The sequence below is a fragment of the Oryctolagus cuniculus genome, chromosome 12 (assembly GCF_964237555.1).
Source record: "Oryctolagus cuniculus chromosome 12, mOryCun1.1, whole genome shotgun sequence".
Classification (NCBI taxonomy): domain Eukaryota; kingdom Metazoa; phylum Chordata; class Mammalia; order Lagomorpha; family Leporidae; genus Oryctolagus; species Oryctolagus cuniculus.
Window position 1 is genome coordinate 99,908,909 of NC_091443.1, and position 26,559 is coordinate 99,935,467.

The 26,559-nt window shown below is 46.2% G+C and overlaps 1 protein-coding gene across 4 annotated transcripts in view; it reads right to left on the minus strand.

The window, feature by feature from the left end:
• The window catches only part of AP3S2 (adaptor related protein complex 3 subunit sigma 2), a 57,752-nt gene that overhangs the window by 30,799 nt on the left and 394 nt on the right, over nucleotides 1–26,559 (minus strand). For 3 of the 4 annotated variants that reach the window (XM_051834275.2, XM_002721492.5, XM_008275343.4), the window contains exons 2-4: nucleotides 20,712–20,803; nucleotides 20,261–20,372; nucleotides 6,032–6,103 (exon numbers count right to left, since the gene is read on the minus strand). In XM_051834275.2, the coding sequence (XP_051690235.1) occupies nucleotides 6,032–6,103; nucleotides 20,261–20,372; nucleotides 20,712–20,803 (276 nt within the window). The remainder of the gene's footprint in view (nucleotides 1–6,031; nucleotides 6,104–20,260; nucleotides 20,373–20,711; nucleotides 20,804–26,559) is intronic. The other variant, XM_008275342.4, reaches the window with a different exon arrangement.

The window sequence follows — 26,559 nt, forward strand, 5'->3', positions numbered from 1 at the left end:
TGAATAAATCTTTTTTTTTTTTTTTTTTTTGGATGGAGTTGAAGGCGACCTTTCTGTTGTCTGCTGACAGGTCTTTTGCCCATCTAAAAAGACCAGTTTTTACTACCAACGGCAGATGTACCAGATTTACAACCACTCCATGTGAGGGCAAAGGTGAGCTTCCTTCTGGCTGCCTGCCAGAGCCGTCCTCCGGAGGCGAGCAGGGTGGGCTCCGACTCCTCAGACCGCTGCCTCTCACCTCCCTCAGCAGACATGAGAAGTCACTCCTGACGCCACGTGAACGGCTGAGACAGTGAGCGACTGGAAAGGGAATGTGCAGGACAGCAGAATACTTTATGGCACTTATTTGAAGATGAATCACATGAGGAGGAGCAACCTGTTTATGGCTCCCTACTTCCCCTGCAAAGCCACGTCCCACGTCGTGGTGGGATTACTTCATTGCCTTTGCGGGTGTTCATAAAAAACATCAGAACCAGGAGGTAAAACTCGATTACCTCAGGAGATGGAGAAAAAAGCCTTGGATAACTTCTAACATGCTTTCATGGTTAAAAATTCCGAGATACTAGGAAAAGGGAAGAAACCTGTTTAACCCGATAAGAATATTTACAAAAAAAGTATAGCAAATGCTCCTATGTGCTTCACAGAACAGGGTGAAAGATGCCACTGGAGCCAGGAACAAGACAGATGCCACTGTCACCTCTACTGAACATGGAACTGGAGGTATGAGTCATCAGGGTGAGGGGAAACAGATAAACCAATCACTGATGGGAAAAACAATGGGTACAGTGTCTACAGATAAAATCAGATTTATTAACAGTTTAACACAATCTTTGGTTTCAACATCAACAAACAGAAATGTAATGACTTCCACAGTGATAGCAGTACTAAAAAAAAGATGAATTTAAATATCATCAGTAGGGGTGGGTGTTTGGCACAGGGTAGGGCCTGGCTGAATTCCTGACTCCTGGTTTCAGTTCCGGCCTAAGCCCCAGCTATTACAGGCGTTTGAGGAGTGAATCAGTAGATGGGAGAAGAAGAAAGTGGCTGGATCTTCTCTTTAACAGTTACAAACAACAGGACAGAGAATAGAAACAGACACATGCACACATGGGCTCTTAATCTGTGACCCAAGTTACGTGGAAGAGCAGCAGGGAAAGGAAGTGGGCTGGAAGCGCTAGACACCCTAGCTGTCTGTGCTGGCGGAAAGTGAAAGCAGACCCTACCAGATAAAAATGACAATCCAGGTGAGGTAGAGACTAAAAACTTTTAGTAGATACAGAGAACACTTCTATCACTTCAGGGAAGGAAAGATCATCCCATACACAAACACACACACACATACACATACAAATGACTTTTTATTTACTTGAAAGGCAGAGTTGCAAGAGAGAGGAGGAGAGACAGAGATCTTCCATCCACTGGTTCACTCCCGAAATGGCTGAAATGGCTGCAATGGCCAGGGCTGGGCCAGGCCAAAGCCAGGAGCCAGAAGCTTCTTCTAGGTCTCCCACGTGGGTACGGGTGCCCAAGCACTTGAGCCACCCTCTACTGCTATCCCAGGTGCAGTAGAAGAGAGCTGGATCCGAAGTAGAGCATCTGGGTCTTGAATTGTCGCCCATATGGGATGGGATGCCGGCATTGCAGGCGGAGGCTTAATTGGCTATGCCACAATGCCAGCCCCAGGAAAGATTTTTTGAACAAGACCTGTTTTTTTTTTTTTTTTTTTTTTTTTTTTTTTTTTTTTTTAAGGATTTATTTATTTATTTGAAAGGCAGAGTTGCAGAGAGAGAGAGGTCTTCCATCCCCTGGTTCACTCCCCAAATGGCTGCAATGGCAGGACCTGGACGGATCCGAAGCCAGCAGCCTGGAGCTTCTTCCAGGTCTCCCACACGGGTGCAGAGGCCCAAGCACTTGGGCCATCTTCTACTGCTATCCCAGGCCATAGCAGAGAGCTGGATGAGAACTGGAGCAGTTGGGATTCAAACTGGCATCCATATGGGATGCCAGCAGTACAGGCAGTGGCTTTACACGCTATGCTACAGCTCTGGCCCCAAGAGACTCATTTTTCTGAGTAACCAAAAGAATGACAACCAGAGCACAGGGAAGTACACTGCACACACTCAGTGCATCTCAGACTGAGATCTAAATTCTGCATCAGTCAGGACACGTCGGGTCAACCTGCAGTTCAGCACCTCAACAACTTTCCCTCTCATGCTGCACATGTCCACTGTGGGGCCGTTAGGGAGCCTCTGTATCCGCACTCCCACAACCGCCACAGCAGAAGAAAAGACAATCTGTGTACTGGCTATTAAACTTCTACTTAAAAGGCTCTGTCACTCATACTTCGTTGGCTAAGGCAAGTCACAGGACTATACCTAATTTCAAGAGGAGGTGGAAGTATAATTCTTCCATGTGTCCTGAGGAGAAAACACGGGAAATACTTGGTTAACAGTACTACTACGCACCACACTGAGCACATGGATTCCTGGTGAAGATATGGAGCAATGGAAACATTCACCCCTACAGTGAGAGTAAAAACTGACACAACCACTCTGGAAAAGGCTGGCGATATCTAACACAGTGGCTGGCATGGTGGCCTGGTCAGGACCCACATCAGGCCTGGGGTCTCAGGTCTGTGTGCTGGTGCTGTTGGCCACTGATGCCCGTGTGCTTCCACTTCTGCTTCCCACGGGCCCCCTCTATGACCCAGCAACTCCTCTATAAAAGTGTTCCAAGGGACAGGGACAACATCTACAATGGCATTTTCAAGAATACCTATGGCAACATGTTTCATAATAACCCCAAACTCAAAATGAAGCCAATCCATAGAACTGATACATAAATGGTGGCATATTCACATAATGGAATCGTATGCAGCAATACATTTAAATCCCGCGGGGTGATGCCCCACCAGGCAAGAGAAGAAGACACCGAGCAGTGTAAGTGAGGATTCTGCAAGCCAACTTGGGAGCACACTCCGGGCTGCCCAGACGATGAGCCAGCTTGGCCTGGAAACATTCCCCCTTCTTGCAGTGGGAGGAGCTCACCCACACTCAACTTCCCACAGGACCTACAACTGCCTCCTCCCAGCCATCAGTCCACAGGGTCCCCCTCCCATCCCAGCGTGCAGGATTTAGGCAGCTGGCATTCCCAGACAACTTCTATACACGGCTGGCAATCACAAGCACGCGGGCTGGTGTCCCAGCACTTTGTGTCTCTCTCAGCCTACCAGAGAGCACTGGGGGAGGGGCAGGGAGGAGTCACAAGAGCCCGAATACACCTCTCCAAGCGGACAGAAGGAAGATCTCAGCAATGCGTGCCTCTTCTTCTTTTTTTTTTTTTTTTAAGATTTATTTTATTTATTTGAAAGACACAGTTACAGAGAGAGGTAGAGACACAGAGAGAGGTCTTCCATCCGCTGTTCACTCCCCAGATGGCCCCAATGGCTGGAGCTGTGCCGATCCAAAGCCAGAAGCCAGGAGCTTCTCCTGGGCCTCCCACGTGGGTGCAGGGGCCCAAGGACTTGGGTCATCTTCCACTGCTATCCCAGGCCACAGCAGAGAGCTGGATTGGAAGAGGAGCAGCTGGAATAGAACCAGTGCCCATATGGGATGCCAGCACTTCAGGCCAGGGTTTTAACCCGCTGTGCCAAAGTGCTGGCCTCGCATCTTCTCTTGCTTAAAAATGCCTGCTCTCCCAGTAAAATCCGACCCTTAATCTATGTGCCATGTTGAGAAGTTAAAGGGGTCCAGTTTGCACACCAGAAGGTAACCCCAAAGGTAGCACCTTGTATATAATAATAATAATAATAATAATAAAAACCATTTAGCTCTCCCCACAGCTTCTGACATACCATCCAGACTGAGGAAGACCCAGAAACTTCACAGCCCTATGAGGCATGGCACAGCCACTTGGGTAAGCACGTGGGGCACCAGGCTAATGCTGGTAGCCAGCATTGCTACAGGATCAACTTCAGTAAATACCACCCTGGTTACTTTGGGAAAGCTGGTGTGAGATGTTACCACTTACAGAGGAACCAGCTGTCAGCCGTGATAAGCTGTGGCCCTGTGCAGTGAGCAGACACAAGGTAAATGCCAACAAAACCCACGGGAGCTGCTCCCTCATGAGGTGGTGCGCGTGGGCTCCTGCAACCTTCTGCCGAAGGGAAAGCTCCCAGAGCAGCCCATCTTTGTGAAGCCAGCTCCTTCGGAAGGAGGGCTGAGAAGATTAAGGGCATGGCGGGTGGGTGGCGAGAGCCTGTGTCTTTGGAGGGCTGAAGCCTCACGGTTCATTAAATGTTAATAAACCCCCCCACCAAAAAAAAAAAAGTTTAAAAATAACCACCATGCAGACAGTGCTGTGGCCTGGCAGGTTAAGCCACTGCCTGCAGGGATAGCATCCCTTATGGGTGCTGGTTCAAGTCCTGGCTGCTCCATTTCCCATCCAGCTCTCTGCTAATGCACCTGGGAAAGCAATGAAGATGGTCCAAGTGCTTGGGCCCCTGCATCCACAGGGGAGACCTGGATGAAGCTCCTGGCTCCTGGCTTTGGTCTGACCCAACCCCCACCATTGCAGTCATTTGGAGAGTGAACCAGTGGATGGAAGACTTCTCTTTCTCTCTCTGCCTCTGCCTCTCCCACTCTGTAAATCCACCTTTCAAATAAATAAATAAATACATTTTTTAAAAATAACAACCATAAGGCCTACGGAAGACACACCTCTACTCCCCTAATATTCTAAGTCTCTTTATATTCACCTGTTTTTCTCACCAGTACAGAGGGAACTACGTTTTAACCATGGCTCTCTTGGACAGGAATCCCAGGAGAAAGGCACCTTTAACAACTGACAAACACAAAATAACTCTCAAGTGCCTGCTAAGAGATTTCGGAAGTTTCCAAGCTCCTTTCATAGGAAAGTGAGTGACCACCTCAGAAGCAGCCGTGAACCCTGGGAGCCTTGGGAGGCTGTCAGGGAGTCTGAGTGTCTAAAGAAGGCTCGACCTCTAAGATTCCCCAGGCTGCCAATGCAGTCACACAGCCAAGCCAGAGGTCGAGAGAGAAAACTACCCTCTATTCCAACAGCCGAACTCAAGAACACACTCACTGCATTAGCATGCAACGTGGGATCTGCACCCTTCGACACAGGCAACTGAGACTGAGGGTCCCGCTGGAAAACAAGAAAGCCCTCTGGATGGCTGTGCCAGCAGCAACAGATCTAAAAGCTCCTGACTCATCACAATGGAAACACAGATCAGTAAAGGGCCAGGGCTTAGCAACTGCAGCAGCTCCCTAAAACTCCCATTTCCCTGCAAGGGCCGTGGACCACAGCAACCACAGTCATGTGAGAAAACCAGGACCAAGCAAATCCAAGATACATTAGTCCTCATCTGTGCCAGCACTGGGGACAGCAAGTATGCCCAGCCAAATAAGATACATGTGGCCATCCTTAGCCCCTTGCTGCGTTAATTTCACACGTGGGGACACGGGTCATGCCACAGTTACGCCAGCAAAACAGATCTGAGGGCACCTGCTTGGGACCGTTCCGATTCCTCCCTGACGGTCTGCTTTCCTACGGTGCATCGCTTGGCCTCATGTGACCTTACAGATGTCTTAGTACCGCTATGACTCTTGCAAGGGCACATACCCTACTAATTAAAGCAAAGTCCCCAGGTCATGATTATGCCAAAGCTTCACTATCAATGCCTGTGAACCTCATTCTATAATCAACATAAAACTATTTATATCTCACCTTTGGCCAAGTAGTCACTTACTCTACTGTCATCATTGCCCAATTTAAGAAGTCTGTCCGTGAACAGAATAATCATGACATAGGCCCAGGAATAATCTCTATGTTGAAACTATTAACAGATCTGAGCCATCTCTGTCGCAACTATTAAACTTAATGATTAAACAAAATAGATTTGAGGACTGTATCTGCAAAAAGTCAAAGAAAGAATATGAGGGTGTAGAGGGGGCCAGAGATGCCCTGGACTCTTAGTCTGCCAGGAATCCTGGTTCGGAATGACACATACCTTATCCATATGGAAGATCAAATCCAATTCACACACATTTTCAAAACATTTATCCAGGGTTTCCACAAAAACCTACGAAACAGGAAGACATGGATAAAGAAGAGAGAAATGGGAACATATTCATGGCTTCATGTCACATTTGAAAGTAAAGGTCAAAGTCACGACACTAATTAATTTAGGGTAAATCTCAAAAAAAAGAGAGGGGAGAAAAAAACAAAATCAAAACACAAACCCTACCCCAGCATTAGCTGATCACTGTACTTACACCAACACAGAGGGTATGGTCCAGGACAGAAAGCCTTGGTTTTAGTACAGCAACCCAGTCAGCAGGGATGTGTGGTTTCCTGCCCTTGCTTCATAAGGCACCAATTTATACCCAACAACAAATCAAAATACCAACTCCATAAACACTATGACTTTTCCTCAAGCCTCAATGTACACGTCTAAAAAATTTAGTATACTTGAAAATTACATTAGTTTTATCTTCTCAATTTCAGTTAACATATTCACACAAATACACTTAATTTATACATTTACAAATTTTTTTTAAAAAATATTTATTTATTTATTTGAAAAGCACAGTTATAGACAAAGAGAAGGAGAGACAGAGAGAGAAACCTTCCATCCGCTGGTTCCCTCCCCAAATGGCTGCAACAGCCAGAGCTGAGCTGATCCGAAGTCAGGAGCCAGGAGCTTCCTCTGGGTCTCCCACATGGGTGCAGGGATCCACTTCTGCTGCCGTCTCAGTCACATTAGCAGGGAGCTGGATCAGAAGTGGAGCAGCCAGGAATTGAACTGGTGCTCATATGGGGATGCTGGCACTGCAGGGGGCGGCTTAATCTGCTACACCACAGCACCGACCCCAATTTTAACTTTTTAATAATGTAACAGAAAAGTGCACAAACCATAAGGGTTCAGTTGGATGACTTTTCAGGCTGAACACATAACTCCCATCCAGGTATCGCCCTGTTTTGTTTTCTCCCTCAGAGAATGGCCTCCTATCCACAGCCCTGTCAGGACTAGCATCAATTGTTCAGTACTGCATGAAAACAGTCTGACCAGAGGCCTGCAAGTGACCTGGACCAAGGACACCCTTCTCCTGTAGTACCAGAGGGGGGAACACAGGTAAGCTGCCCTGCGGCAGCTGCCAGGACACCACTAGCTATGGGGACCATCACACACTACTGGAGCCAGCCCAGCTCTGCAGCATGTAAACAAACGGCTGTTCCACCCAGCGCTGGAGCAGGTGCTTTCCTGGGGGATTCTGGTATCAGAACACAAGGGGCGGAAGGCAGAGTGCACCGCTGGGACTGACCAAGACAGGTTCAGTGTTCCACAGCTTCGAACCACTTTGGAAAACCATTTGATGTGATGTGTTCATACTCCATGACCTGGCAATTGTGCACCTAGACCCATACCTAACAGAAATGCACACACACACACACACACACGTATGCCAAAAACTAACCCAAGCATTGCTGACAGTATTATTCCTAATTCTTTCCCTGCAAGATAACAGTTAAATACGGGCCTGTCTGCAATCGCTGTGCTGGGTCCGTGGTGAACCCCTATAACGCAGCAGCTGATGCCCTTCATTTCTGGGAAATTTTACCAAATTATTTTGCTGAGAACTTCCTCCCTTCCACACCCCTAATCAATCTTTCTGGAGCTGCTTCTATTAGGGCACTGAATCGCCTTCTACTGTCTTACTGTTTCTCTCCCACTTTTCCACTGAACTTGATCTTTCAGTCCTTTAACTGAGGCAAGTGTGTGTTGCCACTTCCCCTCCGGTGTTTCCTTTCTAAGAGACCATTTTGTTCTCTGAGTATTCTCTGTTTGGTGTCCATTTACTTAATCCTTATTCCTCTGTGGTTTAAGGACTGGTTTTGTTGTGTTTCTGTTGTTATTGTTGTTTTAGTGTTTTCTGTTTATCTCTTCTAAGTTGCTTCTTACTGTTTGCCACTTTGTTCCACGTTAGGGATCCTCCTCAGTTATCTGACAACCCTTGTTGTTTTTTCATTCGTATTAATAAAAGGCTGAGCAGAGAGTGCTATAATCATGGCTATTTGTTAGGGACTCCCCAGATTTCTAAACTTTCTTTCCCCTTGGCTTGGTCAGACTCCCTAGGGAAATCTTAGACTGTCCTGCCTGGAGAGTAAAGGCCTAGCTGCCAGAAATTTGGGAGCTGAGTGGGGGGAAAAGGTGGGAGAGTCAGAATTTGACATCAAATTAGAATGCACACATTCATCAGTCCTGACTCACACAATTAGCTGTACCTTGTGTTCCTCAAACCAGAGACAGAATCTTTTATCCTCTACAGAGAATACCTCTGGCCCTGGGACCAGCCCTGTGGTGCCAGCATCCCATATGGGTGCCAGTTCTAGTCCTGGTTGCTCCTCTTCCAATCCAGCTCTCTGCTGTGGCTTGAGAAAGCAGTAGAAGATGGCTCAAGTGTGGGACCCTGCACCCGCATGAGAGACCCAGAGGAAGCTCCTGGCTCCTGGCTTCAGATCAGCTCAGCTCTGGCCGTTGCGACCATTTGGGGAATGAACTAGTGGATGGGAGAACTTTCTCCCTGTCTCTCCCTCTCACTGTAAATAAATAAATAGATATTTATTCTACTTCTCAAATAAATAAATAGATAAAATCTTAAAAAAAAAAAAAAACACACCTCTAGCCTTGTGTTAGGGGAAGGGCAACTGCCCAAAGAACTGAAACCGGGGAAAGGACTTTTGGATCTAACTGGTCTCAGACAGCTTTCTCTGCCCACTCCATACCCACACCCCAGAGGGACTCCACACTGCCAGTTCTGTGCATTTTGAGGGTTCTGTGGTGTGGATCAGGTTGACTGTCAGAATTCCCCACTGCTGGCCTGGGATGTGGCTTCCTCAGGCTTGCCAAGTCCACTACCAGGCATTCACATTCTTTGCTGCTTTCAAAACATTTGTGGATATTATCTCCTTTCCTGTTCTGTCCTCTCTGTGTATACGCTTTCTTTTTACTTCATTGTCTGTAGTTTTTTTTTTTTTAAAGATTTATTTTATTTATTTGAAAGAGGTATATCTCATCTGCTGGTTCACTCCCCAAATGGTTACAATGGCAGGGACTGGGTCAGGCCAAAACAGGAGCCAGGAGCTTCATACAGGCCTCCTACATGGGTACAGGGGCCCAAGCACTTGGGCCATCCTCTGCTGCTTTCCCAGATGCATTAACGGGAAGCTGGATGGGAAGCGAAGGAGCCAGACCTTGAACTGACACCCATATAGGGTATCAGTGTTGCAGAAAACAGCTTAACCCCTTACACCACAATGCTGGCCCCCATTTTCTATAGTTATAAGGGAAGAAAATGAATTAAGAAGTGTGGAAGTCTCCGATATGATTTTTTAAAAAGATTTATTTATTTATTTGAAAGGCAGACTTACAGAGAGAGGGGGAGAGACACAGGGAGAAAGATATCATCCTTCCGCTGGTTAATTCCCCAAATGGCCACAATGACAGGCTAGGCAAGACGGAAGCCAGGAGCCAGAACTTCTTCCGGGTCTCCTGCATGGGTGCAGGGCCCCAAGCACTTGGGCCATTTCTGCTGCTTTCCCAGGCATATTAGCAGTGAGCTGCATGGGAAGTGGAGTAGCTGAGACTTGAACCAGCACTCACATGGGATGCTGCTATCACAGCAGTGGGCTTAAGCTACTGCACCACACAGCTGGCTCTTCCAATAAGATTTTTTTGAATGAAACTTGAAGTCTGAAGTTCTTATAGGGGGAAGCTTGGGATGCCACATTCCACATGGAAGTGCCTGGTTTGAATTCTGGCTACTCTGCTTCCAATCCAGCTTCCTGCTAATGTGTACCCTGGGAGGCAACACGTGATGGCTCAAATACCTGGGTCCCTGCCACTCACGTGAAGACCGGGATTGAGTTAACTAGCTTTGGCCTGGGCTAATCCTGGCTGTTGTAATCATTTGAGGAGGGAACCAGAAGATGGAAGAGCTCTCTCTGTCTCTTTGTCCTTTAAACAGAATAAAAATAAATGAAAAAAAAAATTAAGTTCTTATAGAAGATGAAACATAACAGCATATTTTTAAAAGCTTTATTTATTTGAAAGATACAGTTATATATAAAGAGGGAGACAGAGAGAGATCTTCACCTACTGATTCATTTGTCAAACGCCGAAAACAGCCAGGGCTGGGCCAGGCCAAAGCCAGGAGCAAGGAATTTCATCCAGGTCTCCGATGTGGGTAGCAGAGGTTCAAGTACTTGTGCCATCTTCTGCTGCTTTTCCAAGCCTATTAGCAGGAACAGAATGGAAGTGGAGCAGCTGGGGCTCAAACCGGTGCTCATATGGGATGCTGGCATTTTAGGGTGGCAGCTTAACCCACTATGCCACAATGCTTGCTCCATGAGAGAATATTATGCAAAGAAAATTTGGGAAAACAGTGATAGTGGTGTGGTGTAGAAGGTTAAGCCTCCACCTGTGATGCCAGCATCCTATATGGGTGCCAGTTTGAGTCCTGGATACTCCACTTTTGATCCAGCTCCCTGCTAATGCCTGGTAAACAGAAGAAGATGGCCCAATTGCTTGGGACCCTGCACCCATGTGGGAGACCCAGAAGAAGCTCTTGGCTCCTGGCTTCAGCCTGGCTCAGACCCAGCTACTGTGCTTATTTGGGGAGTGAACCAGAGGATGAAAGATTGATATCCCTGTCCCTTTCTCTCTTCTTCTTCCTCTGTATCTCTGCCCTTCAAATAAATAAAAATAAATCTAAAAAAAACAGCAATAATATACAAGTTAAAAGGAATTCAATTTTTTAAAGGTGATATTTTAAGTCATTTGAGAATAGATGCATAGTACTGATATTCAATAAATACCAACACTATAAACAGTGCTGAGACAGTATTGGACAAACTGCTATCCTTGGGGGGGGGGGGGTGGAATAAAGTTACCTATCTCAATGAAGACATTAAGATATATTATAGATACTAATGAGATAAATGTAGGAAACAAACTGAAACATTGGCAGACTCACTGCCTGCTACCCAGGTCTCCTGATGGAGCAACTGAGTCAGGGGCTGCTGGAACTGTTGAAATCGGGAAGCCTGGACCCTGAACTGTGATGCTGAGAGCACAGAGGGAAGGCTCTCACACTCTGGAGCAGGGACCAGCATTGTGGTGGAGCAGGTTAAGACACCATTTGCAGCACCGGCATCCCAACCACCGTGCTGGTTCCAGTCTCGGCTACCCCACTTCTCATCTACGTTCCCAATAATGTACCTGGGAATGCAGCAAGAGACAGCCCAAATACTTGGGTTCCTGCCACCCACATGGGAGACCAGAATGGAGTTCCTGGGTCCTAACTTCGCCTGGCCCAGAGCTGGCTGCTGCAGCCATTTGGGGAGTAAACCAGCAGATGGAAGATCTCTGTCTCTCCTTCTCTATCATTCTTTCAAATAAATAATTAAATCTAAAACAAACAAACAACTCTGCAGTAGCACTGACCCAAGGTTGATTTCATTAGAGAGGACTAATGAAATGAGGACTGGCTTCTCAGGTAGGCCAGGGATGCAAGACAAGGCAGACTAGTCCAAGATAGAGGTCTAGAAAATGAGCAGTTAGATACAGCAGTTTCTCCTAGAGCCTGAAGACATTTATCATTCAAGGTCATGATCAAAGTCAAGAGAAAGAAAAGGAAAGTCAGAAGATGAAGGGGACAGCGCCGTGGCTCAATAGGCAAATCCTCCGCCTGTGGTGCTGGCACACCAGGTTCTAGTCCCGGTCGGGGTGCCGGATTCTGTCCCGGTTGCTCCTCTTCCAGGCCAGCTCTCTGCTATGGCCAGGGAGTGCAGTGGAGGATGGCCCAAGTGCTTGGGCCCTGCACCCCATGGGAGACCAGGAGAAGCACCTGGCTCCTGGCTTCAGATCAGCGCAGTGTGCCAGCTGCAGTGGCCATTGGGGGTGAACCAACGGCAAAGGAAGACCTTTCTCTCTGTTTCTCTCTCTCACTGTCCACTCTGCCTGTCAAAAAGTGAAAAAAAAAAAAAAAAAAAAGAAAAAAAAGAAAAATGAAGGGAGAAAATGCAGGAGGTGGAAAAAGCAGCAAAGAGAATGCAAATGGACAAACACCCTGAGCTGATGACACTGCAGACTCAGATAGGAAAATAACAAGTCTGCATCGTCCTAAGGCAAGACATGGTTCCAAAAATAAATCCCCTAAGAAACAAATCTGAGGAACATAATTACAAAGAAAATTCCTCCGAAAATGGTGGGAGCAGATACAGAGTCATCAAGAAGCGGAAGTCACATACGACACCATCTTGCGAAAGGCAGCATCACGGTACAGAGTGGAAGAGGCAGGAGAACTGATCCAGACGGAGGAAAAGAAAACTAAGTCTCATCTCGCTCCTGCTCAGCATCAGGATGTGGGCACGGGGGCAGAAGCAGCAGCCGTGCAAGGCACAGAGGCTGAGACGGGAAGAAAAGCGTCAAGAACCTGAAAGGTTTTGTAGACGCCAAAGCCGGATTTCAGCCCAGCTCCCTTCAGAGGCAGACACAGCATTGGATCAGGAGCATCTTTAACGAGGAGGTTGGAGAGGGCAACGAAACAACCAGGACGTTGAGACACAAAAACAAGAAACCACTACAGTTACTGGAGATTCTGCTCTCGATGCTGCCACCCTGTTGGCATCGGGAATGCAAGTCACTCCTGAGACAGCCGCAGCAGCCCAAGGGTCAGCCCTGCAAGCCACAGCGTTGGCAGAGATGAAGTAGCTGAACCTAGCTATTATGACCCCGCAGTTGTGCCTCCAGTGTAATCTGATGAACAAGAGAAAAAAAGGAAAATGCTTTGGCAAGGAAAGAACAGTGGGGACTAATCCCAGTCTGCTGAAATATGAAATAAGATGCACTTTGAAAACAAGGACCAAAACATCACATACAGGAAACCAGTGGGCAGTAAGGGGGAAGACGGAGCTGGGTGTTACAGGCTGCTGAAGCAACAGGACGAGTGGGAAGTCAGCGCAGGGTGAACTGGCAAAATCACACAGCACGCACAGGGCAGCAGGAGGGGTCTCACATCCTCAACGTGAGGACTGGATGCAGTCTGGAAAGGATCGGACTTAACGTCTGGGAGCGTCCACCCTTGTTCTGATGTCACCTCCTTGTATGGGGTCGCACCAAGTTCTCTTCCCTTATTTTTAATTGTAGTAAAATGCACACAATCATTTTTAAGTGTCCAGCTCAGTGGAATTTAACACACTCATAATGCTGTGCAACTATCCCCACCATTAATGTCCGTAACTCTATCTGTCTTGTAAGACTGGAACTCTGTACTCATTTGTATCAGCCTTAATTTATTGAAAAGTTAGATTTCTTCATAAATATCAGATCTGACCTGTTGGTGTACTAATCGGTTAAATTCGTTTCCATTAAACCTGATAGGACTATAGAAGGACATGTATTTTTTAGTTTCAAAAGTCTACTTTTCAAACACACAAAAGCTGGAAGTAGGATAAAATCTCAAAAGTAGATTTTCAGTGTCTGCTCTTGACTTGTATACGTGGTCGGTGTGTACATGCGCTGGGAGGCTGACTAGTGAGAGCCAGCGTTGTGGTGCAGAGGGTTAAGCCACTATTTGAGATGCCAGCATCCTACATCAGAACACGGGCTCCAGTCCTGACTGCTCTGCTTCTAATTCAGCTTCCTGCTAATGTGCCTGGGAGGGCAGCAGATGATGGCTCAAGTGCTTGGGTCCCCTCCATCCACGTCGGAGACCTGGATGGAATTTCTGGCTCCTGGCTTCAGCAGGGCCCAGTCCAGGCTGTAGCAGTGATTCTGCGAGTGAACTAGTGAATGGAAGATCTGACCCCACCTTTCTGTTGTTCTGCCTTTCACATAGATAGAAAAATAAAAGACCTAATAGTGAGAGCTAGAGGTTGATGGTTAAGAAGCCGACTCAGAGCCAGTGCCCCACAGCGGGGTGCCTGAGTTGGATGCCCCACTCTGGCTACTCAGTTGAGCCTCCTGCTAGTGCAGACCCTAGGAGGCAGTGGTCATGGCTCAGGTGACGGCACTGCTGACACCCAGGTGGGAGACCTGGATTGAGTTCCCGACTTTGGTCCCCAGCCAAGCTCAGGGCTGTTGTGGGCATTTGGGAAGTAAACCAGCAGGTGTAAGCTTTTGCTCTTTCTCTCTCTCTATGCCTCTAAAATTAAATAAAAAAAAAAAAAGAAGAAGAAGAGGAAAAAGGAAGAAGGAAGAAGGAAGAAGGAAGAAGGAGAAGAAGAAGAAGAATTACCTCTAGGGAAGGGAGTAGTATATGAGACAGAGGGCTAAATGATGTGGGGAAGAGGAGGAGGAGGAGGAAGAAGAATTACCTCTAGGGAAGGGAGTAGTATATGAGACAGAGGGCTAAATGATGTGGGGAAGATTTTTCCATTCTACTTAATAAACTCACTCTGTGAATGTCATACAGCAAGAATGTATTCATCCATGTACTACTTGTATAATTTCAAAAACTCAAAACCAAGCAACATATTTGAAATTTCAGAAACAGGCTTAAATTTATACAGAAATTTAAGTTAAACTAGGAGTAGCAAAAATATAGACTGAATATCTCACAACTACTATTGGAAAAAGTAGACAATTATATGAAAAGAAAGCACTTAGTTCCACAGCTTGGTATATATTGAAATGAATCTGATTTGTGTTGGGGCACAGTAAGTTAAGCTATCTCCTGTAATGTTGATATCCCATATGGGCACTGGTTTGAGTCCTGGTTGCTCCAGTTCTGATCCAGCTCTCTGCTATGGCCTGGGAAAGCAGTAGAAGGTGGCCCAAGTGCTTGGGCCCCTGTACCCACATGGGAGACCTAGCAGAAACTTCTGGCCCCTGGCTTTGGATCAGTGCAGCTCCAGCCATTGCAGTCAACTGGGGAGTGAACCAGTGGATGGAAGACCTCTTTCTCTCTCACCAGCGGATGGAAGACCTCTCTCTCTCTCCCTGCCACTCCTCTCTCTGTGTAACTCTGACTTTCAAAAAAATAAATAAATCTTAAAAAAAAAAAAAAAAGAAATCAAAATCCTGGAAACTGAATGAATAAATGTAAATACACAATTAAATTTAAAAAAACTTAATATCCTAAAACTTCAGAATAACCATGAGATATTAAGATATTTTGAATAAAAACAAAATATTTAACTCAAAAGACTAAATGAATAAATTGAGAGAAATGCTATTTTTAATTCACTGCTCATTCTAAATCCAACAGGAACATCTGAGACCTTTACAAACTATTCAGAAACATATGCAGATGTACACATGGTTATAAATATTAGAGCACATACTGAACAAGAACCGCACTGCAAGAGAATTGCTGGTCTTACAAGGTATGTAGCTATGTTAAAACAGTAACCAAATGATGCAAAACTAATGCAGAAAGAAAAATATATCTTTGGGGCTAGCGTTGTGGAGTGGCGAGTAAAGCCACTGCCTCCAACACTGGCATTCCATATGCACACTGGTTCAAGACCCAGCTGCCCCATTTCTGATCCTGCTCCCTGTTAATGTGCCTGACAAAGCAACAGAGGATGGCCCAAGTGCTTGAGCCCCTGCACCCATGAGGAGACCTGGATGAAGCCCCTGGTTCCTGGCTTCAGCCTGGCCCAGCTGGCCATTGCAGCCTCTTGGAGAGTGAACCAACAGATGGACCTCTGTCTCTCCTTCTCTCTGTGTAACTCTGACTTTCAAATGAATAAATCGATTTTTCTTATACAAGGAAGAAAACCATAACTCGGTGAAGAAACTGAAGTGTTAAAACAAAACCCTACAATGAGTTAGGTGTTCATTCAGCCAACAGATAATGAGTGATTATTACCCACTGGCCACAGAGCTTTCTGTCAGTTTGTATTCTGGGTGTGGGAAGAACAAGAAAGCAAGTAAGCCGGCGCCGCGGCTCACTAGGCTAATCCTCCGCCTAGCGGCGCCGGCACACTGGGTTCTAGTCCCGGTTGGGGCGCCGGATTCTGTCCCGGTTTTCCCTCTTCCAGGCCAGCTCTCTGCGGTGGCCAGGGAGTGCAGTGGAGGATGGCCCAGGTGCTTGCCCCTGCACCCCATGGGAGACCAGGAGAAGCACCTGGCTCCTGGCTCCTGGCATCGGATCAGCGCGGTGCGCCGGCCGTGGCGGCCATTGGAGGGTGAACCAACGGCAAAGGAAGACCTTTCTCTCTGTCTCTCTCTCTCACTGTCCACTCTGCCTGTCAAAAAAAAAAAAAAAAAAAAAGGCAAGTAAGATCATTCTTACTGTCCTAGGTGCTCTGAAGGAGGTAAACAGGGCCATACGACAGGGGTTACTACAGAGACAGTGCCCAGCAAGTCTCTAAGAATGAACAAAGCCGGCACTGTGGCACAGCAGGTAAAGCCGCCACCTGCCACACCAGCGTCCCATTTGTTGCCAGTTCAAGTTCAAGCTGCTCCACTTCTGTGGAGCACCTCCCTGCTAATGTTCTAGGAAAAGCAGTGGAAGATGGGCCAAGTGCTTGAGCCCCTAGACCCAGGTAGGACCTAGACGAAGCTTCATCTGGGTCCCAGACTGCTGTGGCAACTTGGGTAATGAACCAGTAGATGGAAGATTTTAACTCTGTCTCTCCCTCTCTCTCTGTAACTCTGACACTCAAATAAATAAATAAATAATTCTTTTTTTTTTTTTTTTTTTTTTTTGAAAAACAGAATGAACATGGAGCGGACATGGATGATGAAAAGAAGTCACTCTTAGAGCTGAAGAGTGAAGGAGCCCAGATCAGGGCACTGGCAGGCAGAACAAGTGCAGAGGCCCGGAGGCAAAGACGCACTTGTGTTTGAAGAACGATAAGGAAGAGGAGCAAGGTGCAGGGAAGAGTGTGTGTGGTGACACCAGGTGGAGCCAGAGGAGCCAGATCACGTGGACCTTGTAGGCTACTACTGGGGAGTTTGCATTTCACTCTAAACTTACTAGACACAAAAGTTTCTTCAATCGGGGTAGGGGTAAAAAATGGATTATTTACACTTAACAGCTTAAAAAAATTAGGTTGGAAAAAAATTCAATTTAAAGTAAACTCAAAATACACTGAGAATTATCTTATCATTGATTTTTAAGGCAAATCATTATTTTATGTGTGAACCAGGCAGACAATGCCGTCAATCACACTCCTAAGAAGACACGCACTGCAACATACATCCTGACTTAAAGTCATGCAAGTGTGATGACACGTCTGTCACAGAATAGATAAAGCTGGACCCAGTCTACACTGGACAAGTGGCTTGATTATGTTACAGAAGGCTGACATGGCCAAGAACACTGTAAACTCACATGTAAAACGTAGGCATTATATAAGCAAAAATTCAGACACTTGTGAGGTACCTCTGTCTCTGAGCAGAAATTAAGCCTGACACATACATTTTAGTGTTGGAGCTAAGAGGAAACATACACTTACCTGGTTTACAGGCAGTATAAACAGCATTTCTGAACAGTCACGTACCACATGATGCTGTTTCCATCAACAATGTACCACACACACACACACATCCGTAATCCCGGAGGATTAGTTCTTAGAAAAAAATGTATTATGAAGAAAGTATGCTTGCATTTTTTGGCACTAACATAAACTCAGAGTTTTAACTCCATTTTCCACAAACTTCTGAAGTCCCTCTGTATACGCCACGCTTATCCTGTTCCTTGACCGCATCTACTTCTGTGCTGGATTTGATCTCCTCTTACTTTGCTTGCCATGACCCTAATCAAGTAAAAATGCTTCTCATTCCAACTGAAGAGCATTTCTCAGGAATCTAGACAGTCACTTTTCTCACCATCTGCAGATGCAATTACAGTTTTGGTTTTCTTGTTTTTAAATCCCTGCAATAGATTTACATTCCAGGGATAAATACTGCTTAAACACAATGAATAACTGTTCTAGCCTGCAGTAATCCTGATAAAGAATTTGGGGCTAGAGAAGATATATAGTATCTCTGTAGATTAAAAAAAAAACCCTAACATAATGAGGAGTTAAAACACAAACCAAACTAGAAAACTGAAGACCAATAAAACTTTTTAAGAATTATTTTTTAGGGGCCAGTGCTGTGGCATAGTAGGTTAAGCCTCCACCTGCAGCACCTGCATCCCACACGGGCGCAGGTTCGAGTCCCAGCTGTTCCACTTCTGATCCAGCTCCCTGCCAATGTATCTGGGAAAGCAGCAGAGGATGGCTCAAGTCCTTGGGCCCCTACACCCCTGTGGGAGACCCAGAAGCTGGCTCCTGGCTTCGGATCAGCGCAGCTCCAGCCGATGCAGCCATTAGGGGAGTAAACCAGCAGATGGAAGACCTCTCTCTCTCTCTCTCTCTGCCTCTGCCTGTCTATAACTCTGCCTTTCAAAAAAATAAATAAATCTTTAAAATGGGAGAATTAAAAAAAAGGCCAGGTCTCCCGACCTCTTGGTTCAGTAGACTTCTGGCTAAGATTTTTATTTAGTAATTTTGTACTAATATTAATATGCAATATTTGAGTAACATTTTCCTTTTTAGAGTTGGATTGGGGGATAATAATTAATTTACTCTGTAAATATACTTAAGTAGCACGATTTTCTGATCCAAGACTAAAAAACAATGGAATGTAACATTTACATAGAGGTTTTATTAAACATTTTTTAAAAATCTATTTTGAGCCACTAAGGAGTCAGTTCTTTTTTTTCCCCCCAACAGTTCCCATTTCATCCCAATACTGAATTATTTTAATGCCTTTGTGTTGATCTCATTTGGGCAATTATTTATTTATTTTAACAGGGAGAGAATAAGTGTGTGTGTGTTTCCTTTTGCCGGCTCATTCTCCAAATGCCTGCAGCTAGAGCTGGTTCTGAGGCTGCGCTGGGCCAGGTCTCCCACAGGTGGCAGGAACCCAGCTACCGACCCATCACCACTGTTTCCCAGGATCTGCATTGGCTGAGCAAGGAGCTCACGCTCACGTATTCTGACACGGGCACGGGCATCTTAACCAGCATCTTAGCCATTTGCCTTGGGCCAAACGCCTGTCCCCTGTTTATACTTTTGCATATGAAAAAGCAAATGTGATATATGAATCTTTAATCATCTTAAATAATTTTCCAAATGTGAATGGGTATAAATACACACATAAATTAAAAGTTGCTATGTCCAAGTAAAATATCACTTCCCATAAGAGTCTAGCATATCTGAAACAAAAATATACACTCAACATTCCCATTTATTTGTCCCCAAATATATTAAATGTAGCTTCTTTAATTTTAATAGGACAGTAAGTAGTTGTAAGCATTTAAACTTGCCATTTTGTCGGTGTTTTCTTTTCCATAATTGTTAAGCAGCTTTTCAAGCTAAACTTCTACTGAAGTGCTTTCTACCCGCGGAGCTTACTGAAGCCGCGTCGAAGCAGCCCACCTGGAATCTCAGGAATAAACGACGCCATTAGACTAAATTAGTGCTTCCTGAGCTGGGGTCCCTGCACATCTCAGTGTCCGTGAAGATAATTAAAACAACCTAGAAGTAACTTGTAATTTTCAAAAAATTTAACAAAAATCATGTTTCCTCATGTCGAGATTACACAGACTAACTAAAGCAACAAGCTTCTTTGGGCTAGAATTATAAGTGAAAATAAAAACTGTAAATTTTTAAATGTCATTTGGTTTTATAGTTGAAAAAAAAATTCCAAACAAGAAAACCAAGGGCAGTGCAAGGGTCGGGTAGAAACCAGTAAAAGCAAAAGTGCTCAGCCTGGAGCCGGCACTGTGACACAGTGGGTTAACGCCCTGGCCTGAAGTGCCGGCATCCCATATGGGCGCTGGTTCAAGACCCAGCTGCTCCACTTCCGATCCAGCTCTCTGCTATGGCCTGGGAAAGCAGTAGAAGTGGCCCAAGTCCTTGGGCCCTGCACCCACATGGGAGACCAGGAGGAAGCTCCTGGCTCCTGGCTTTGGATTGGTGCAGCTCCGGTGGTTGCGGCCAACTGGGGAGTGAACCAGCAGATGGAAGACCTCTCTCTCTCTCTGCCTCTCCTCTCTCTGTGTAATCTGACTTTCAAATAAATAAATCTTTAAAAAAAAAAAAAAAAGTGTTCAGCCTGAGGGTGGCTCAGGAGCTGTCCCACAGCACCACCTGGTGGACACCTGGCAATGATGCCCAACACCGACAAAAAGCTTGGCCATTCAAACTCTATAAAAGAGCGGACTACACATACCTGGATGAGGTCCAAGATCCCAAGTTCACTCTCTGACGAATCCACACAAAATACAAAGTAGAGGGTAGCATAGTGCCGGTAAATCAGTTTGTAGTCAGAGCCACCAATCAAACTGTGGAAGACAGGAGACATTTAAGTGCCTGCCTTGTAATTAAACCCATCAGCCTGTGCCCGGGAAGTAACAGAGGGCCCAGTGGAAAGGTAAAGGAAGGTCCAGAGCTAGAAGCAGGCCACTGCTACCAGGTTTGGAGGAAGATCCTAAGCCACCTTACCTCCCCTCACCGCCTGCCTGTCTCCCCAGGGACCAGAAAACAGAATGAGTAATGCTGGAAGCAAAATAATCCAACTGCTTCCCGGGGAGAACTGGGTCTCTTCATGAGCAATTCTCTTCATGAGCTGACTGGTTCAAGAGCATCAGGTACCCCCTGACACCCGAGTGGGGGAAGCTCACCTCCCACCCTCCAGGAAGTTACAGATGTTGTCATCCCGCTTGAGGACGAGGTGGAAAGTCTCCCGCACAATCTGCTGCTGGATTTCTTCTGGCTGTGGCACAAACAAGAGCACATGAGTGGGCAACGCTGAAAACGACATCCTGCGGAGGGGGTGGCGCCAGGGAGAGGAGTGCTTCCAAGCCGGGAACAACCCGAACCATTCATATTCATTTCCAGGAAAGAGGAGAAAAGGGGGCCGGCCACTGTGGTGGAAGCTGCATCCCACTGCTCCACTTCTGATCTAGCTCGATGCTAAAGCACCTGGGAAAACAGCAGAGGAAGGTCCAAGGGCTTGGGCCTCTGCCACCCACATGGGAGACCTGGATGGAGCTCCTGGGTCCTGGCTTCCATGTGGCCCAGCCCTGGCTGTTGTGGTCATTTGGGGAGTGAACCAGTGCATGGAAGAGCTCTCACGTTCTCTATCTTTCAAATAAATAAACCTTAAAAAAAAACTTTTAAAAGAATAAATACAGAATGAACCCATGGAAAAATAGACAAGAAGGCTCTGCTATAAAAGATAGGATATTATATACTAAGATAGGATATATTTACCTAGACGTCTCAGTCATAACTGACCTCTAGATGGATGAGTTGATATTCAAACAAGGAGTGGAGACTGATAAACTCTCAAAGTTAAAGAATAACTAGAAAGCTTGATCCTGAAATATTTTTGTCTTCATTTGAAAAATATCCATGCCAGCTAAATAACAAATCTCAGCAGGTCTAATGCTTTAAGAAGGTCAAGATGTACCACAAACATGTTTCAAAACATTGAATTCGGGGCTGGCATTATGGCAGCATAGTGGGTAAGGCCGCCACATGCGTGCTGGCATCCTATATGGGCAGCAATTCAAGTAACGGCTGCTCTACTTCCCATCTAGCTCCCTGCTAGTGTGCCTGGGTAAAGCCGCAGAAGATGGCCCAAGTGCTTGGGACCATGCACCCATGTAGGAGACCTAGAAGAAGCTCCCGGTTCCTGGCTTCAGATCGGCCCAGCGGGCATTCGGGGAGTGAACCAGAGGATAGAAGACCTCTCTCTCTCCTTCTCCCTCTGGCTCTGCCTTTCAAATAAATAAATCCTAAAAAAAAAAAAAAAAAAAAAAAAAAAAAAAAAAAAAAAACAAAACCACACACACACACACAAAAACCCTGAATTTGCTACCTTTCGTACTGGTACTATAGATACTATATATAAGATGCTGTGTGGCTCACCAACAAAGTAGTATTGAGAAAGACAAAGTTCCAATTATTGAACACAGCTATAAACAAAATTTCTTTTTTCACTGACTACACACTTGAGAAAGCTCAACTATGATGGAATCACTTGATAACACACATTTGATTTCTACTCATTTATATGTGTTTTCCAAGTGTGGAAGGATGATGGAAGGAAGAAACTGGTCTTCTAGACATAAAGTAAGTAGAAGTTCTAGACCAGTGCTTCAATCTCAAATGTTAATGTGCAATCAATCAGCTGGGAATGTCGTTAAGGATTTTGTAGGTCTGGGTTAAGTCCTGAGACCACAGTTCTAACAAGCTTCCAAGTGGTCCCAAATGCTTTTGGTTTGGGGACCACACTTGAGTAGCAAGACTAAGCAAACTTTCAGAATGAACTTGTTCAAGGGTGAGAAAACAGATTCAAGCAATTTTAATCCTTTTCTCTCTACAGCATTGAGTTTAAGCTTGAAACCGTTAGTTATTGGTAGGAAATAGGGGTGGTGGGCGTTTGGCCCAGGAAAGATGAAATACCAGGGTTTGATCCTCAGCTCTGACTCCCAGGTCCAACTTCCCACCAGTGCAGACCCTGGAAGGCAGGAGGCAATAGCTCATGTATGTGGTCCCTGCCACCCACACAGGAGACCTGGATCAAATTCCTGGCTCCTGACTTTGGCCCAGACCAGCAGACAGGTAGGGAATGAACCAGCAGAGGAGGGACCACTGTCTGTCCCTCTCTTTGCCTCTCCAGTAAATTTTAAAAAAATTAAATAGGGAGAGAGCGAAAAAAAAAAAAGCCAGGGAAATTACTTTAAGTCAACGTGAGTATAGAATGGCCGTCAGTATTTAAGGAATGAAATGTAAAGAATGGGGCTGCCTTTGTGGGGCAGCAGATAAAGCCATCACTTGGAAAGCTGGCATGGTACGTCATGGTGCTTGGTCAAGTCCTGCTACTCAGCTTCTGATCCAGCTCTGCTACTGCACCTGGGAAAGCAGTCAGTGATAGCCCACGTGCCTGGGCCCCTGCCACTCCCACAGGAGACCTGGATGGAGATCTCGCTCCCTGCTGTGGCCTGGCCTAATCCCAGCCATTGAAGCCATTTAGGGAGTGGGCCAGCAGATGGAAGAGCTCTCCTTCTCTCTCTGTAGTTCTGCCTTTCAAAATAATATTAAAAAAATAAATGAACGAATGAAAACTTTTTTTAGCAATTTTTAAAAAACATTTATTTATTTGAAAGGCAGAGTTACAGAGAGAGGGAGATACAGAGAGATCTTCCATCTCCTGGTTCATTCTCCAAATGGCTGCAAAGGCCAGGGCTGGACCAGGTTGAAAGCTGGAGCCCGGAACTTTGTCCAGGTCTCTGAAGTGGCAGCAGGGGCCCACGGATTTGGGTTAGCATCTGCTTTCCCAGGTATATTAGCAGGGACCTGTATTGGAAATGGAGCAGCCAGGACTCAAACTGGTGTCCACACAGATGCCAGCATGGCAGGCAGCAGTTTAACCGCTGGGCCACAACACTGGTCCCAAATGAAAACTTAGTATAAACTCAAGTAAATCAATCACTACTTTCCTGGTTGCAATTTAAAGAACACACAAGAGTTCACAGATGCCAGGATACTGTCAATGGTTAACGCTGTGTGCACTGAAACACAAAAAGTGCTGAGATCAGAACCTTTTAAAAACTGACAAGGTCAGGCACTGTGGCATAGCAGGTAAAGCCACTGCCTACAGTGCCAGCATCCCATATGGGCTCTCTGCTATGGCCTGGGAAAGCAGTAGAAGTGGCCCAAGTCCTTGGACCCCTGCACCCACATGGGAGACCCGGAAGAAGCTCCTAGCTCCTGGCTTCGGACTGGTGCAGCTCCAGTTGCGGCCAACTGGGGAGTGAACCAGCGGATGAAAGACCTCTCTCTCTGTCTCTCCTTCTCTCTGTGTGTAACTCTGACTTTAAAATAAATAATAAATAAATCTTTAAAAAAAAAACGGGCAGGAACATCTTCTGAACTACAAGCTTATTCTCTAACTCTAAAGGGGAAGTGGTAGAGGGGAAATGATGTCAAACGGTCAGACTACCTAATTTCTAGTTCAATAAAAAGGTTAACTACCAGTTGCTTGCATGTTCCAGTTATTTTATCAACTCCTTTTATCTTTAATCTTCTGCAATCTTCACTCGTGAGTTTCTTATAAAAACCCTATGAGAGTCAAAGATTTACAAATAGCCAACAAGCACATAGACAAGATATTCATGGAACTAGAAATCAAAACCAGGGTAAGACACACCGCACTGGGCCAGCACTGTGCTGTAGTGATGCCGGTATCCCATATGGGCACCAGTTCGAGTCCTGGCTGCTCCACTTCCGATCCACCTCCCAAAAGCAGAAGATAGCCCAAGTGCTTGAGCCCCTGACTCAAGTGGGAGACCTGGAGGAATCTCTGGCTTCAGCCTGGCTCCCATCTGGGGAGCAAACAGCAGATGGAAGATCTCTCTCTGTCTCTCCTACCTCTTTCAAATAAATAAATACATCTTAAAAAAAAAAAAAAGATACACTGCACTCACTAAAATGCCTTTACTCAAAAAGATAGACAATGTTTATTATGAGGTGGAGAAATTGAAGGCTTATACAAAGCTGACAGAAATGAAACATCGTGCAGTCACGTGGAAAACAGTCTGGCAGTTCCTCAAAACATTCACCATAGAATTAGCATACGGCCCAGCAATGCTACTCCTGGGTACACACCCAAGAGGAATGAGAGAAATTCTGTTCACACAAAAACCTCACTGTCCACCCAGCATTATCACCAGAGCCAAAGCAGGAAACACCAACTGATGAATGGACACCAAAAGGTGGGGGACCCAGGGCAGGTGTCTGGCCTGGAAGCTAAGCTGCCAGGTCGGACAGCTGAGTCCCAGGTTCAAGGCCCAACTCTGCTCCTGCTCCAGCTTCCTGCAGATGCAGGTCGGGCAGGGGTGGCCGCAGTGGTGGCCCAAGTGACTGGGTCCACTCACGTGGGAGACCTGAAGCTGAGTTCCTGGATCTGGGCTGCACTGCCAGCCAGGGGCTATCTGGGGCATCTGGACAGTGAATCAGCTCCTTCTGCCTCTTAAATAAAAAAAGAAAGAAAAGATTTAACATTTTCTTCCAGGGCCAGCACTGTGGCACAGCAGGTTAAGCAGCCACCTGTGACACCGCATCCCGTGAGCGCCGGTTCAAATCCCTGCTGGCACCTGGGGGAAGCAGAACCAGGTGCTTCAGCCCCTGCCCCCAGGTGGGAGACCAGAGTGGAGCCCCTGGCTTCAGCCCAGCCGGCTATGGCTGTGGTGATCGTTTGGGGAATATACCAGAGGACGGAGGGCCTCTTTCTGTCTTTCCCTCTCTCTACTCTTCCAAATAAATACGTGTTTTTAAAATGTGACATATACATACAATGGAGTATTATTAGGCAACACAAAGTAATGAAGAACAGATACACGCTATAACATGGAAGAACATTAAGTAAAAGAAGATAGACACAAAAGACCACATATTGTCTGATTCCACTTAAATGGACTGTCCAGGATAGGCAAATTTAGGCAGAAGGGAGCTAAGTGGTTGCCCAGGCCTGCAGTATTTGCTGCTAATGGGCAGGGCTTCTAAGCAAAGTTGTGGTGATGGTTGCACACCTTTGTGAACACTACAAACCACTTGGAGCTACAGTGTATTTTTAAAGGTATTTGAGAGGCAGAGAGACGGAAAGAAACAGCAATAACTCCCCAAATGTCCTTGGCACCCAGACTGAAACCAATCCAGCCCCGGGGGTGGCAGGGACGCGGTGAGCTGAGCCATCACCTGCCGCCTCCTCAGGTCCGCAGAAGCTGGACTGAGGAGCGGAGCCCAGACCGGAAGTCTGGCATCCACCACGGCAGGTGGGCAGCCCACGCAGCACCTCGAGGCCGCGTCCCCGCATGCACACTTCAAGTAAGTGAACCGTGCGGTGGGTGAGGGATCTCAGCAACTGTCAGAAAAACACTGGGGTGGCGGGCGAGGATCCACAAACGCAAATACAGGTTTAACAGTGAGGCGGAATGCTTGTCATTTTTAGCGCGCTGTCGTCTGAAAAAATCTCGCTTTAGAAATCCTACGAAAAGGCTAGGGTTGTTTTTCATTTGTACTGGACAGAGACTGGAGTACAGGTCCGGAAGAGGTTTATTAGCTTGCCAAAAGCAGGAAAAGTGAGCTGTGTTTGTGTTTTTCTCGTGAAATGTTGTTTTTTTTTTTTTTTTTTTTTTGAAAATCCAAATTCACATGATCATTTATTGAGATGTCCCGCGGCAGCAAGCGTCATTTCCCACCAACTTCCCGCCCTAAAGCTGGCTTTCTTCAACCCTACAGTGCAGAGAAGCGCCCGGGCGGTCCCAAGCCAACACTGAAGCCAAGACCATTGCAAGAAAAGGACTTTCTCAGTCCTCCCGGCTAAAACAAGAATTTAAAGCAGATCAATGCTTTTCCCTCCTCATGCAACTGCGGCCAACAACCAGAAAGTAGAAACCAAGGGGCTCCAGCACTCATATTCTCGGCGAGGCACACTCCCCACCGCGGCTCCACCCCGGGAAG